This window comes from Cladophialophora psammophila (assembly GCF_000585535.1).
Source record: "Cladophialophora psammophila CBS 110553 chromosome Unknown aczJe-supercont1.32, whole genome shotgun sequence".
NCBI classification, from domain to species: domain Eukaryota; kingdom Fungi; phylum Ascomycota; class Eurotiomycetes; order Chaetothyriales; family Herpotrichiellaceae; genus Cladophialophora; species Cladophialophora psammophila.
Genome location: NW_006912953.1, coordinates 146,796 through 161,315, shown reverse-complemented (window position 1 = coordinate 161,315; position 14,520 = coordinate 146,796). Strand labels below are relative to the sequence as shown.

Here is a 14,520-nt window from a genome sequence, read left to right as displayed (position 1 = left end):
ACAAACGTCCAATACCTTATCTTTCCGTCTCAGTCTCAGGATACTGGCTGTATGGTATCCGCCATTTTCTCCCGATTTCAAGCATATGCGCTGTTGAGGGCGGCAGGACTCTCAGGCAGAATTAACGTTCCGGCAAGGACACTCTCCTTAGTGGGTGCACCTTGCTCGTCGGCAATAACGGCAACGATGATCCCCAGCGGTTCGATTTGTGGCGGGATTACGGCGCTGTAGGTCGTTGTGTTAAAGGCGACAGATATATTGTAGACGCCGTGGAAGAAGACGGCATAGTAGTCCTTCTGCGGGGTGAAATGAGGTTGGTTATCCGGCTGGGTGAAATTGAACACCAGAGTCGAACCAGGTGTAATCGACGTTGTGTTGGCGGCCGGTGCCATTTGTGGAAGATTCTGGCGTGGCGTAGGATAGATAGGGTTCTCCGGCGGGCAGGAACCGTTGACAATCCATTCATTCGTGAAGTCTAGAATTTGGTTCGCATACGGGTAGACAGTATCTGCTGGACCGGCAAACGGAGTGGATTTCCAATTGTCAATGAGCGACCATGTATTGTGGCGTGATTCCGTGGCGGCTATGGCAACAAGGGCCGCCTTGGACAGTGTGAGTTTGGCTTGCAATTCTAGACCTGTGAGGAAAGCCATGCTGGAGATTTCAATAACTGCCTGAAGAGCAATGTAGCTGACTGGATCCTCGTAGGGATATTGGTACTGGCATGGTCCCGGCTTGACCGAGGTGGTGGAGATCTGATCCTGGAAGATGCGCAGATGGCCGGCTTCGTTGTCACGGATCTGCTGAACGCGCTCGTACGTGGTATTGGGGAAGCCGGCTTCGATGAAGGCAGTGCTGTTGAAGCGTTCAACCCCTTGTTGGTAGAAGGAAAAGATGACCCATTCGGCAGACAGAAGGTTTTGGAAGAGGAGGTCGTCTTCGCCAGGAGGTCCAGTGGTGATGTTGAGGATGGCACCTGTGATATTGCCGGGGAACGGAGCTGCTTTGCCGCTGTATGTGCTGTACAAGGAAGACTGGCCCGGAATGGGACCGTAGGATGGGTTGGACATTTCGGAGAGGAGTGGCTCGGCGACGGGTGCACAATGTGCCACATCGAAAGCTAGGATAGCGGCAAAGGCAGTTATAAAGCGCAGGGATGCCATAACGATTAAGAGATGGCAATAGACTTGCAATCGTTGCGTGAGCTGGTTGTGTTTGATCAATACTTAAGGGCGTGGCCTTTGGCGTTCTTATACCCCTAGAAAGGGATACAAGTACTGTCTCCAGCATGGCCGGCGAGACGATGTAAGGCCACTCGAGGAATCCTCCTGAATTGGAATAGATTCAGGCGGCGAGGCTGTTCTCTGCTAGCCCTGGATGAGGTGGTTGTACGTTCGTGCCTGTGTTGTCGCCATGACGATGGTTTGATGGAGGAACCCAATAGATCAAATCGATCAAATAGACCAGTTTGACATTGTGGATCTCACCCCCACTTGCCCCACCTTCCTAAAGCGGTCTATTTTTCGATTGGTGTGTTTGTTGCAATGTCGCCGGCCATCTGAACCGACAGTTTCCAGCTTGCAGCCTCGAAGGCTCTGCATAATAGCGAAACATCCAAGCCACCAACTTTCGTGATGCTCAGCCTCAACATTCACCCTCTTTGCCCTTTTCCCATGCTGTCACTCTCTTCATGACTGCGAACAGTCCCAGCTGTTGCTATCCAAGCACTTCTCTCCGGCCTTCCTGCCCGCCGACCAGATTACTGTCTCGCTGTCTTACTTTCAGCTAGACAGACGATCTGTTCCCCTTTCAGGCCACCAGGACTCTAGCAATGCCTCGTTTGCGGACATGACCACCGGAGAACAATGCCAGTGCTGACGGCATTTCCTCTCATCCCTTTCCGCACTTTTGTATAAGATTTGCGACTTGATTTCTCGAAGGTGCAACATTGCAACGTCCTTTTCTTTGAGTTTCCTCTCCTTCATGAATTAGCAACTATGGTTGGCCGTGGTGGGTGAGTTAGCCGGCCTCTTTCAAATAATATTTAGTTTTGGACGGTACTTCTAACAGGGTGTGCAGGCGGTCAAAGGCATGCTTTACCTGCCGCCAGAGACGTCTGAAGTGTGGTGAGGTGCCCACCAGCGCCTTTAGTCAGTTTGTCGCACCGTGTGCTAATTTCCACCCAGACGAGACCAAACCGAAATGTGTCCGGTGTCAGAAAAGCCAACTCGAATGCGCAGGTTATCCAACCAGTCTCGAGTTCATCAACGACAATCCAGCATACCGACTGCGTAAAAGAGCTCATCCTCGAAAGAAAGCATCATCGCACATGCCAGGACCGAGGCCTAGCCTGAGTATTTTGGGGGATGATCTATACTTCGCTTATATGAACCAAGAGCTGCGGGACGGCAATACGTTTGTTGACGAACGCTGGCCAGGACTATATGCTCTTCGTATGTCTGATTGCCTTCCTCGGCGTTGCATGAGGTCATTTGCTGCATCTTTTTTTGGCCGGAGGGTCAACGTGGAACAGGCACAACGAGAAGGAATGAACCTCTATGTCCAATCTCTCAGAGAGCTCAATGAGCGTCTTTCTCAACCTGGGCACTCGTCTCCAGGCCACACTGTGCTCTCAATCACGATCCTCACTATTTGCGAGGTGGGTATTAAGGTTGGCCTTTCAACAAGGCAAAGTGGCTGACTTAAGACCAAGTATCTAACTGCAACAAGCGGCACTGCCTGGATCCAACATATGCTGGGTCTGACCGAGTTCTTCCGGCTTCATGGCTTCGAGATTTTTAAAGAGCCATACGTCATGTGGGCATTCCAAACCGATCGGTTTTCTATGATTATCGCAGCCATCGCCGCCCGATGTCCGACATGTCTCGCCTCAGCAGAGTGGAAGAACGCCCCCTGGTCAGTTTCTCAATCACCAAAGGCCCCTGTAGAGTATCTGATCGATCTCGCTTCTGAGCTTCCTGACTTGTACCTGAATTTCATTCGCTATCTGAAAACAAGAGATTCATCCGCAAAGGCAAAACTGAACCTTACCCTCGAGACAGATTTTGCGGCCCTTCTCCAACGTCTGCGGGATTGGAACATCAAGTGGCAGCGTGAGCTTAAGCCACAAGCCGAGGAGGTCCCTTTGTCACGGTTGGAACAGCAAAGATTTGGATTTGCTTCCAAGTTGGTCTTCGACAACATACCTAATATCGGCTACACGTTCATCTTGTACAACACCACGGTGATTATTCTTTTGGAACTCTGGAAGACGCTCCGGAAGGCACAAATAAGACCATCCACAAGCCCTAACGCCATTTCCGAAGGTGACATCAGGCGGCTACCTGATCTTTCTACCAACGAAATAACCCGACACTTGAACGGCGGGCCCGCTGGAATCTCCAGCTCTTCTCTGGTATATCAAGCTCGCGAAGCGGCTCTTGATATCTGTCGAACGATACCTCTCTATCTGACGCCATCAGATACCCGGGCCCATGCCATTCAACTGGTCATCCCCATCCGCATGGCACTCATTGTGTTTCGTCAGAATGGTGGCTGCCCGCAAGCAGCCTGGCTGGAAGATTGTGTGCAGCAGATCGGCAGGTCGCAGCGAGGGTGGGAGATCGGAAGGTACGCCATGCAGGAATACGGATATGGTTGAACACAGAGGAAGCTCGTGAATCGTAGGGACATCGATCCTCAATCTCAGCTTGAGAAAGCTATACTGTGATCCTGTATGCGGGATATGGGATTTCGCATGTTCCCGCTCTTGCTTCGAGCGAGCGCGCACCGTCAGCGGGATTGCCATCCACTGACTTTTCACCCCAGCCTTTCGCGAGTCTCTCCGAGGCCGGCGGGTTCCTTCTTCAAGCTGATGCGAGGTTGTACCATGCAGACATGTCAAAAGAGCCAATTCATGTCGGGCTTCCGATAATCGTTCCGGTCCTCGGCTGAAACACGTCTCGATATCATATTCCCACGATATCGGGGCCTCCACTCCTGCTAGCACTCATTAACCGAAGGAGTCTTTCCAATCAAATTTATCTCCGAAGGCACTGTGACTCACGGTTTCAAGCCAATACGAGATTGGCCTTTCCATTTAAAGCTGAACGATTGAAGGGAAACCTGTCGAGCGAACATCCAAAGCCACCTCCAACACTCCGCTACGTCCGCTACGTCCGCAGCACATCAAGACCTAGTTGTACGTACAGAGATGGCCATGTCTTCGTGCTGCCTCAAAAGCTTCCAGTGGGAAGGAACGCCCACCGGCCGCATGGACAAGCTCGGCAAAAGCGACACATACATCACTGGTGACAACGCGGATCGCGCAGTTCTCTTTATCCACGACGCATTAGGCTGGACGTTTCCCAACGCAAGGCTCCTCGCGGACCATTACGCTCAAGAATCCAACGCGACGGTCTACGTACCAGACTTCCTCGGCGGCGAGATCCTCCCTTTCGAACCGATCCTCCAAGGCCGATTCCACGAGGTCGACTTTGTAGGTTTCTTGAACAGAAACTCTCGCGAGATCCGCGAACCCGAGATCTTCGAGTGCGCTCGTCTCCTGCGCGCTAAGTATAAGAAGGTCGGCGCCATTGGATTCTGCTACGGCGGATGGGCTTGTTTCCGTCTCGGGGCAAAGGAACACCACCCCCCATTGGTGGATTGTATTACGGCGGGTCATCCGAGTCTATTGACGAGGAAGGACATTGATGAAGTCGCGGTTCCCGTGCAGATTCTGGCCCCACAAGATGACCCGACCTACACGGCCGAACTGAAGGCGCATACCTTTGAGACAGTCCCCAAAGCGGGCGTGTACTTTGACTACCTGCACTTGCCCGGGGTGGAGCATGGGTGTCTTGTGAGAGGAGACCCCGAGAGGGCTGGAGAGAGGGAGGTGATGGCGAGGGCCAAAAACGCTGCTGTGGGCTGGTTTAGGCAGTTCTTGCACGAGAGCTAGGCGGAAGAGCATACCATGAGCACCTTTAAGTGCAGTCTTCGGATTAACTGGTGCCTATGTGCGCAATTTCCTTTCATCTATATCTAGTAAGTGTAAGTAATAACTTTTCAGCCGTCACTGTTCAGCGTCTCCAGAAGAGCAGTCCCAAATGCATGGACCGACCAGCAAGGATTCTCTGGTACTGAGATGAAGATTCTATTCTTCCTTGATGCCGCTTCGATGAGCGACCACATCAGCTGCATTGTCGTCCACTCTCTGCCTCGTCATCCACGCCTCTGTTCCTAGTGTGATCCAACAGTACCAGTCCGAGATGAGGTAGAGCCTATCGACGAGAACAGCAGCCCACAGGTAGCGCGTGGCGAAGGGATATTCGTTGGCAAATTCGACGAGGCCGTTGATGTAGCCATATAACTTTATACCGAGAACGAACGAACTATTACGGAAATGATCTGATAGCTTGGCGGAGAGAGGAGGAGAGGCGAGAGCTCAGAGAGTATACATAAAGCGTCCTCGTGTGGGCTGCCTTGGTTGAGATAGAGAACTTACGCGAACCACGGACAGATATGGAATGTTCTCCAGAAGCAATATAGGCGCACCCACAACAGCACCGGGTTGAGCATTCCCTCGACCATCTTCCGCGTCATGTGAGGGCATGTTCTGTACATCCCCCGCAAGCCGGGTTCGTATAGGAGACACATCAGCCGGTGACGAAGACCGCTCCTGTACCACCGCTTCATTTGGCCGGCAAAGCGCGAATCGAGCATGATGGAGGTGCCGACTTCCGCCTCCTTCGTAAGCTGCATGCCAAGTTTCCATTGTCTTGGTTTCTTCTGATCGTCGCTGGGCCCTGGGGGCCTAAAGAGATGCTGGAACAGGACCCAGCGCGTGATGAAGCTGTCGTCGCCGGAATTTTGTCGTTGGCCCATCCACATGTCGTTCCCAAAGGCACTTTGCAACGCTGGGTCACGCGCGATCTCGGAACGAAGTAGTGCTGTGACGCCCGAGACGCAAAAGTTGATCCCACCGTCCGCTTCGTATGCACACTTCATGCTTCCATGTCGTTTCGACCGAAGACGGATGGCTGCGACCTCCCACGGCGTGATGATGTCCGGGTTCTTTCTTTTGCTTGGTAGGTATGAACTTCCAAAAGGATTCGATGTCAGTATCTTGCATTGCAACAAATTGGCAGTTGAGTTCCTAGGGGGAAGGAAATTTGATCTTTGCGAGCACAACTCACGTTATCGGACCACCGACGAGCCCAATGTCTTCCTGCTGAAAAGGTGCCAGCAGATGATCCAGAACAGTGTCATGTTGCCAGAAAGCGTCGTCGTCGACCAAGGCCATAATACCTCCTTTGCTCGCATTGATGCCCCGCAAAAGTTGGTCTCGCTTGTTCGCCTTCGGAACTGTAAGGATGTGGAGATCCGTCCTCCCTGAATTGTTCTCCGCGGACGCAGCGCGCACAAGTGCTCGGACTCTATCTTCTTCTTCCACAGTGGTGATAATGAGGACCTCAAGCGGTTTGTTCTTCAGCAAGCCGCCAAGGCATTCGGAGAATGTGGGATCTGTGTCGACCGTCGGGATAATTATGCTGACATCGGAAGGGTTGTATGCGCGTTTTTCCGGACAGAGCAAAGGAAACTCGCGATACCGTTTTCGATTTCTGTCCGATATTCGGTGCTCGATAAAGTCCCAGAGGCTACAGGATCCAACGTTAGAACGATTTGGGAGACAGTCTCGGGTTAGTTACATAAAGGCACCTAGGAGAGTAGGAGGCGAGAGCCATGTTAAGCTGGGTCGTAGAGCCATCTGATTTGAAGCAAGATTGGCTGTTGCTGAAGGGTCTCGAAGTCGCTTTGATGTCGGGTGAGCAAGTGTGTAACGACAGCCGCGGAAAGGTTGAGCAGATGGTCGATGGTCCACATATTGCAGCGGTTCTCTTATAAATATTTGGAGAAGTGTCAAGCATGGTGTGTCAGTTGTTTGAGCCAACGAAGCCCATGAATCTTGGGTGATAGCTGCAGTGTCTTGCTGTAACAACGAGGCATCACACAGACTCCCATTGGGGCCTGGTGACAGGCAACGGTCGAAGATTCACCGACCCCGGACTATATGGCCAGACCATACCGGGGACAAAGCCACTGGGTGATTCCAAGAAACTGATAATCTGGTGAAGCGGCCGAAGCTTGAACAGTGGTAACGAAGCTCCGTAGTAAGCAACCGTGACGTTGTCTAGAGGAAGTAACGCGAGAGATTTAGCTATAATATCCGTGCCTTGTCGTGCCTTGTCACTCCCCCATTCCACGTGGGTGAAGTTGAAAGAGAGTGTGATGTAGTGGTATAGATTGTGACTGGAGGTCAACGATCTGGGCTCGTTCGCTCTCGAAGCTGATAGTCGATGCGGACTAGCTCTAACAGGTCATTTGGAGGTCAGAGAGGGAAGGCAACACTGTTGGTGACTTAAACTCGGATAACTGGAATGTACTATTCGTTGTCCTCTGAAACGAACTTGGTCGCGAGAGAGCTCCCTATAAGAAGTTGAAATATACTTTTGCAGCGTGGGTTGAATGATATGGACATCATTGCGCATGTAAGGCCTCAAGACGCAGGATTTCCGACACCTTTTTGGTCAAGCCTGCGACTTCCTTCTGGCGGAAAGCGAGCGAATAGCAATACTCCGAACCCTATCAACGCGACAGCCTGCGAAGCGAAGTCAGCAGCGTCGCTTCTTATAACAAGTTGCCTTAGTCGAGCAGGAATACTTACCGCATTGCAGGTGAAAACAAGCTCGGTTCTTCCGATGCTCGCAAACGCCGCAAAAATGACACCAAACACAAACGTCGTTGACAGTCGAGCCATGTTTTCGACCAGAGATACTCCGGCGAGAGCGTCAGTTCTCTCACCGCTGGTAGCAGAACTTCCCACCATTTGAAGAACTGTCCCTTTTGCCGCCGAACCAGTTCCAGCAGCGAAAGGTAGAACAATCGCAACAAGATACATCTGCCAACCTCGATGAACAAAGGAACAAAGCAATGTTAGAAATCCATCAGCAACCAGCGAAAATCTGGTGTATGTCAAGTCGAAAGCAAAGGTTTGCTCCTTCTGGAGCTCCTTGTCGTTTGATCTGTGGGTATTGTCGGCAGCCGCCCGATCTCGGGGATCTGCTAAAAGTGACGCACGCTCTGACGGTCTAACCTCTTCGGAATTTGTGATATGCTGCTCTTTCTTCACTGTCCACTTCCTCCCGATGGTAATCAACTTCGGGAACGCAAATGTCAAGAAAACACCCCTCAGCATAGAGTACATAAAAATCAGGCCACCATTCTGCTGTGTGCCAAAATCAAAGACGTCTGTTGAATAAAGTTGTAGCAAAGTTGGCAAGTACCCTTGTGCTGAATGTTAGCGAGGATTTCAGACCCCAGCCAGAAAAGCTCACCTGTGGCTAGAATACCGAGAAATACCCCCCAGGCAAGCAGGAATGCACCGTACTCTGTTCTGACAACACCGTCTCTTAGGATAAATTTTCGAGGCGCAAACACCATCAGGGGGTCGAAGAACTTGGTAATGGCTGAAGTTACCTTCGTCTTCTTGATCTTCATCGAATTCGCATCGTCCTCTTTCGGCTGGGGTGGGATGTGCGGCAGGAAGACAAAAACGTAAGCGCAGGAAGTCAGGAACAGGATTAAGGTCAAACGGAAGGGGGCCTTGATATCGAAGGCTTCGGCCACAACACCACCCAACAAGAAACCCAAGGCAGAGCCAAACATCATACTTCCAGTCAGTCTACCCAAAGCTGCTGTTCGGCCTTCGTGCTCCACAACGTCCGTAATAAAGGTATTGAGTGCTAGCAGGTACCCGCTGGGTCCGCCAAAGATGGTGACAATCTGGGAGCACTGGATGATGATGATGCCTGCGGTGCCCCAGACTTCGACGCCCACATTTTGGATCACCAACCTGAGGGCGGGAAAGAACACCTGAGTCATCAGTGTTGGCTTGACTCCGATGCGCTTGATCAAACTGCCCGTCAGAAAGAGGTTTAGAGTCCCGAAAACGGTGGTGCTAGCACCCAGCAAAGACACCGATAAAGCTGTCGCGCTTTCAATTGGATGGATAGAACATCGATCAGCCACGTCTCCAATGTTTGCAGTCGTCGGGTAAACCGATGGTGCCAGTGCCGCGGAGAGCATCGCGGCCCACGATCCTGTTGTGGATGAGCGTCCAACTCCGTGCAAAACTCCAGAAGGGTGATCTTTATAGTAAGCATCGCAAGTCATGAGCCTGAAGACATATAACAGCGGTACTTGGGTCACTCCAAAGCTCAGACTGGTCAGGAAGGCACAGAGGAAGAGCAGATACCTCACGGACCGGGGCCATGTCGCTGGAGCTACATCAGGTGTTTCGTCTTCGGACGGGACTTCCTGGACAGCCACGCTCTCAACAAGGCTGAATTCTTGCGATCCAGTGCGATCCAGCAAATTCGGAGCGGCCTCCTCTAGATCTTCGCGGTGTACAGACGAGGCTCGTCGACTGCTGGGGTGGCGATTGCCCATCCTCGGCAGATATGCGGTAACAATGGAGGCGGCGAGCGCGGATTTTGGAGACAGTGACAGCAACTGGCAGCTTGCTTCCCGCCTCTCATGCTCGGAATGGACGTCGATGTGAAGCTAATCTATTCTGCTTCGATCTGATCCATCGGACGGGCAATTGTGACACGAGGGAAGGTAGTTAATGAGAAGAGATCGGAGTTGTGTAACGATACGGTCAAATCTTTCAAATCCCCAATGCCACCATCGTCGGCTCAAATGCCGATTTCTTATCATCACGTGTAAAACTAGCACTTATCTGGAAGGCGCCAACGGGGGCAACGCGGATCAACTGCGCCATCGTCGATCTACCGAGTATTCCTAAATGCCGTGGTGTCATCACGTGTCCGGTTAACTTTCCCTCTAGAGCTGTGATGACACTCCCTGCTGCTGCTGCGTTACAATACTCTCTGTGATCGCTTGCTTCGTTATGCGCCCCGTATGATTCTCTCATAGCGTCTAACAGTAGCTCAGTTTGCGTCTTTTTGCAGCTGAGGCGTGGGCATTCTGCTCTGAGATATCATCGCCTGAACCAGCGCTGGATGTAAAAGCTTTTGTGAGCCATTCTGTGTTCGTCAAACCACATACAACAAGCTTTTTGCACTATGCCACATCCCCCAAACGAGCTTTGATGTTTTCAACTTTCCCATTAGCAGGAATTTTCATTCCCCATCTTGAGGGGGGGTTTTTTCTTTTTTTTTTTTTTAAAAAAAAAAGACCTCTCTATTCCCTGTCCGGACTTATGACCGCGTCCAAAAAGTTTCGTGAGGATCCAGCCCTCTTCACCTCCTAAGGTGATGGGCTCTTCCGAAATACTGGGCGAAAAAGGAGAACCTAATCTCTAGGTATTTTTGTATCGACCTTTCGCACCCTGGCCCTTCTTACGAAGCAGCAGAGTGTTGAGGCGGATATCGAAGGTCGTCAAGCACATGTGTCGATGATAAGCCATTTCACAGGGACCACCGGTTGAGATTCTGGGTTTTTGGTATGCTTCGTCTAGTCGCCTGGTCTTTTGAAGCAAACGTGCCCCATATCTTCCGGTACTCGCCCGCCTTGTATTTGCCCTGGGGGAGCTCGACACCTGTTGCCCTTTTCGAAGTACTGGGTGAGCTGGAGGGCTAGTTTGATGGCTTCTGGCTCGAGGTAAGGCAAGGTTTCCCAAACACCTCAATGCCATTTCGACTAGGTGCGAATGACATGACCTAGGCCGACCAACGTGCAATCCAGAGTTTTACTCTGGAAAACACAGCAACCACAGGCTGCGCCAAGTTAGTCAAGAACAATCGCGAAACAGGACGACTCACCACCCCGATGGATTCCGGGCACGACGAGGCACGACGCAAAAGTTCGGAAGAGCCCAACACACTTCACACAGGCTATACCGGTCAGCGCAGGAAGTCGCAACAAATCGTAATTACTTACGGTTCGGATTTTGCTCTCGCTTTTGCCGAATGAGACAAGCTTCCTCGATATGCGCCCCCGAGTGAGAACATTGTGTCTATCTCGGGACCCGATGACTGGGAACGGGATCTAAGAGAGCGCGGTAACATTAGAATTGAAGGCGCACTTGCCGCTGGGAGACTCCTAGCAGTAAAGCAGATGCCGTGACTGTGTGCAACTGAGACAAGAGAAGTGATTCCTAGATTGTTATGTCCATGCAGACTTAAAATTGCCTCCTGGTCTGTAACTTCTTGATTCTCTCTCGTCCATTGCTCCAGAGTACTGCATCGGTAACTTGATTCTTCGTGAATAGTGACGAACACTGCAGCGGGGAACAAGAAACCAAGAGCCAGCAATCAACCATATGTTTTGCCACACCCGTATGACGAGGCCTCGGACTTATCGGTTTCTACACAACCCAAGCCAGATTGAAATTTCTGCGGATTCAGACTTCGTTCTTGCATCCAAGGTCGAGAAGTTCATCTTGTTGACCAAAAGAAAATGAAGCTGGACCCCTGGTTGGAGAAGCCGGAGGCCGGGACCGGCCGGGGATGTGGTGCGAAGGATGCTGCTGCTGTCAGACAGCGCTCCTGTCCTATCACAATGGACGGAAAGTGATTGACAGACAGCACGGGGATGTATGGGGGAGATGGATATTGCTTCTTCGCGTTTCCATCTGTCCAGCTTTGGGACCTGGAATAAATGTTTGTGCCTTGCGAAATAGCGCTCTTTCTGATCTTTTCCTCCTCCCGCTTGTCCCGATGAACAGCAACTGCCACTTCCGAGGGTAATACGCAATAAAAGGACGGTAGAAGAAACAAGAAAGACTGCATGTCTGGTTGGAGGATGGTCGAAGGGCTGATCTCAAGTCTCGGCGTCATATTCAAACATCGCGCTTGTAAACAGTAGGTGCAATATTGCTCTGAGGAAGCAAGATATGAGGCGGAGTAAGAGCATGTACCTGCGGTTCCATCATTGCCCTAAAGGCTAAAGGTGGAAGAAAATGAATATTTCGCTGAGGCCGGTTCGATTCACCACGGATCACACAAGGTCCTGGGTATGTAGCTCCAACGAGACCGTCCGGGCCGTAGTCCTCAGTCATCCTGGCGACCTCAGTCAGTGAAATACCAGCGAGATTTACAGTGGACACTGATGAAGACAGAGCTGTCAAAAGAGTATCAACAGAGTTTTGAAACGCCTCCAGTCTAAACAGAGCTGAGAGTTCGATTTCAGTCCACTCGATTGGCCTCGCCTTTCATTCGCATCACTGTATAAGTAGAGCATAAGCCGGCGGAAGCCATCGAAACCGGAATCCCATCAAGAGTCTGTTCTGCAAAAGGTGTTCAGGGGGGAAATGACGAGGCAGCAGACGGGCAGCCTCAAATCACGTCATTCGTCTAGCCTGCGCCACATATGGATGTGACTCTCTCTAACAGTGTCCAAAAATCAGCCTGTGGTACGGAGATCAAGGCTCCAAATCCGAGCAGAGGGTTTATGTATATTGTAGTATGTAATATCATTGCTGAAATTCCAATCTTTCCAGAGGTCAAACGATAATAACGATCAGAGTGGCTCGCAAGTTGATGCAGAAAGACGGATGCGAAAAGAAAGTTCAAGGTGACGAGTGAAACAGACTTTGCCAAGCCGGCCATTCGCACTGTGTACCGAGTTTAACGCTGGACAATGACTGCCCAACAGCAGCTTTTGGCTGAACGGCAACAAAGACAACAAACGTCAATCTATGGCAGGCATGCCAGTGTAGAGTCAAGTCGTGGTGCTTCTCTACACCTCCTCGTACCTACCTGTAGGCAGGGCCAGAATGGAAATCCCATGCAATGAGTTGGCACGGGTAAACGGCGAGACGGTCAACGTGCTCATTGTTGATATTTCATTTGAGCCGTGATTCATCCCCACTCGGGCGGTTACCGTCGAATGAAAAAGCACGTTGTCAAAGCGTTGCCCAGGTTATACTCCGGACTTTGGCTGGCGTGATGGTAAAAACCCTGGATTGACGTATGTACCTAGGCAGATCAGCAGTGGCCACATGGATGTCCAGGGGGTGAGAGAGAGCAACAATGAGGCAAGTCCCACCAAATCCGGAAGCGTGTTTGAGGTTCCAGGTGATGGACAATTACAGTTAGCGCTGCCAATTCCCCAAGCCTGTCAAGCTCATTGGCCCCCTTTATATAGTTCATGCTAGCCTTTAACCTTAATTCCACTATCGATACTGCCCGATACTGCCGCAAAATTGAGCTTCATTTCGGGATCGCCGCGTATAGGCTGCAGCCGCCTCGTGGCGGAGAATAGCACTCTTGGCAATGCAACGCCTTTAAGACCTGTGGATGTTTCATCTCTACTAAACCCGTTTTCTCGACTTTTTCTTGCTTTTTGGCCCTTTCGCCCTCTCGCCTCTGTTTTGCTTCGATACAAACCGCTTTTCTTCGCCTCCCCACTTGGCCGCGTATTTCCCCACGGTTGCAGGGAAATGTGCTCGCTATGCCTGGCTCATGCTAAATTCAACAATGGGACTGAGTCCCCCCTGGACAGAGATTGCCGGTGTCGAAAAGGAAAGGAACAGGAGGCCCAGCCCCTTTAGAACATACTGAATGGCAGCTTCACCGCTATGGGAGGTAAAAAGATGGGTTATGATCGTATCCGCTGGAATCGACAATGGGCAAATCAGCTATTGTTGGTCCCTCAGGTAGGAATTAGCTACCTCGTGTCCAGGAAATCAACTCCCTTCTCCCCATACAGCCGACCAATCATGGCACTCTTCTCTTGCTTTTCATAGCACAACACGCGCTGAGGTCTCATGAGTCTGGCCCCCGCGATCCACTCGCAATTGATCCACGACCATCTCCGGCTCCAAGGCTGATTTCTCCCATGGCGGAAGTTGAGTTGTTTCTGTGAGTCAAAGTTTGCTGGTCCCATCCCCTAACGAAGGATTGGTGCCTTCTGGGCGGTGGAATAGCCGACTCCAACTTCCTTGGTGAAATTGCCATGAGAACTTTTGCTGGCTGGCAAATCTGAATGGCGCTGCGCCTGCACGCCTCTCCACAGCCATCTGGATGCCCCAGCCCCTTTTGGGTCGATCCGTCCTCACGGCTTCGAGTACTTGAAGCCTATATCTTCCACCACCTCAACTGTTCTTGTTTTCTATCCCTCAAGCGTGTCAAGTTCACTTCAGTCATTCGTTTCTAGCTCTTGCTCAATTAAACCAACTTCTGTCACTCGTTTCAACCGAAGTTCAACAAAAATCAAAATGAAGACTGCTGTCGTTGCTGCCCTTGTCGGCTCTGCCTTTGGCTCTGCCATTTCCTCCCCATGGCTCGACTGGACCTCGTCGACCACGACAACAACGACCACGACCACGACCTCTAAGCCAGTGAAGCCGATCAGCACTTTGTACTGCCCAATCACCACCACCTCGACTGTCTCCTGCAGCGTTGCTGGCAAGGCTGATTCTTGCGTCACCAAGCCCGTCACCATCTACCCCACGGATACTGCTTGCGAGGCTCTGTGGTCCGACTGGACAAC

At 51.3% G+C, this 14,520-nt stretch overlaps 5 protein-coding genes across 5 annotated transcripts; 2 read left to right on the top strand and 3 right to left on the bottom strand.

Annotated features, from left to right (window-relative positions):
- Positions 1–77: 77 nt before the first annotated feature.
- Positions 78–1,070, bottom strand: A1O5_12236 (uncharacterized protein; the record flags this gene model as incomplete). The annotated part of the gene is made up of 1 exon (XM_007752805.1): positions 78–1,070. The coding sequence occupies one exon, from the start codon at positions 1,068–1,070 to the stop codon at positions 78–80; it is 993 nt and encodes a 330-aa protein (XP_007750995.1).
- A 1,478-nt stretch (positions 1,071–2,548) lies between these two features.
- Positions 2,549–3,661, top strand: A1O5_12235 (uncharacterized protein; the record flags this gene model as incomplete). The annotated part of the gene is made up of 2 exons (XM_007752804.1): positions 2,549–2,659; positions 2,714–3,661. The coding sequence occupies 2 exons, from the start codon at positions 2,549–2,551 to the stop codon at positions 3,659–3,661; spliced, it is 1,059 nt and encodes a 352-aa protein (XP_007750994.1).
- Positions 3,662–4,213: 552 nt separating this feature from the next.
- A1O5_12234 (esterase/lipase) lies at positions 4,214–4,960 on the top strand (the record flags this gene model as incomplete). The annotated part of the gene is made up of 1 exon (XM_007752803.1): positions 4,214–4,960. The coding sequence occupies one exon, from the start codon at positions 4,214–4,216 to the stop codon at positions 4,958–4,960; it is 747 nt and encodes a 248-aa protein (XP_007750993.1).
- A 195-nt stretch (positions 4,961–5,155) lies between these two features.
- Positions 5,156–6,746, bottom strand: A1O5_12233 (uncharacterized protein; the record flags this gene model as incomplete). The annotated part of the gene is made up of 4 exons (XM_007752802.1): positions 5,156–5,393; positions 5,507–6,100; positions 6,198–6,659; positions 6,721–6,746. The coding sequence occupies 4 exons, from the start codon at positions 6,744–6,746 to the stop codon at positions 5,156–5,158; spliced, it is 1,320 nt and encodes a 439-aa protein (XP_007750992.1).
- Positions 6,747–7,558: 812 nt separating this feature from the next.
- Positions 7,559–9,510, bottom strand: A1O5_12232 (uncharacterized protein; the record flags this gene model as incomplete). Its single annotated transcript, XM_007752801.1, has 3 exons — positions 7,559–7,660; positions 7,727–8,346; positions 8,397–9,510. 3 exons carry the CDS (start codon positions 9,508–9,510, stop codon positions 7,559–7,561), a joined length of 1,836 nt encoding a protein of 611 aa, XP_007750991.1.
- Positions 9,511–14,520: the final 5,010 nt, after the last annotated feature.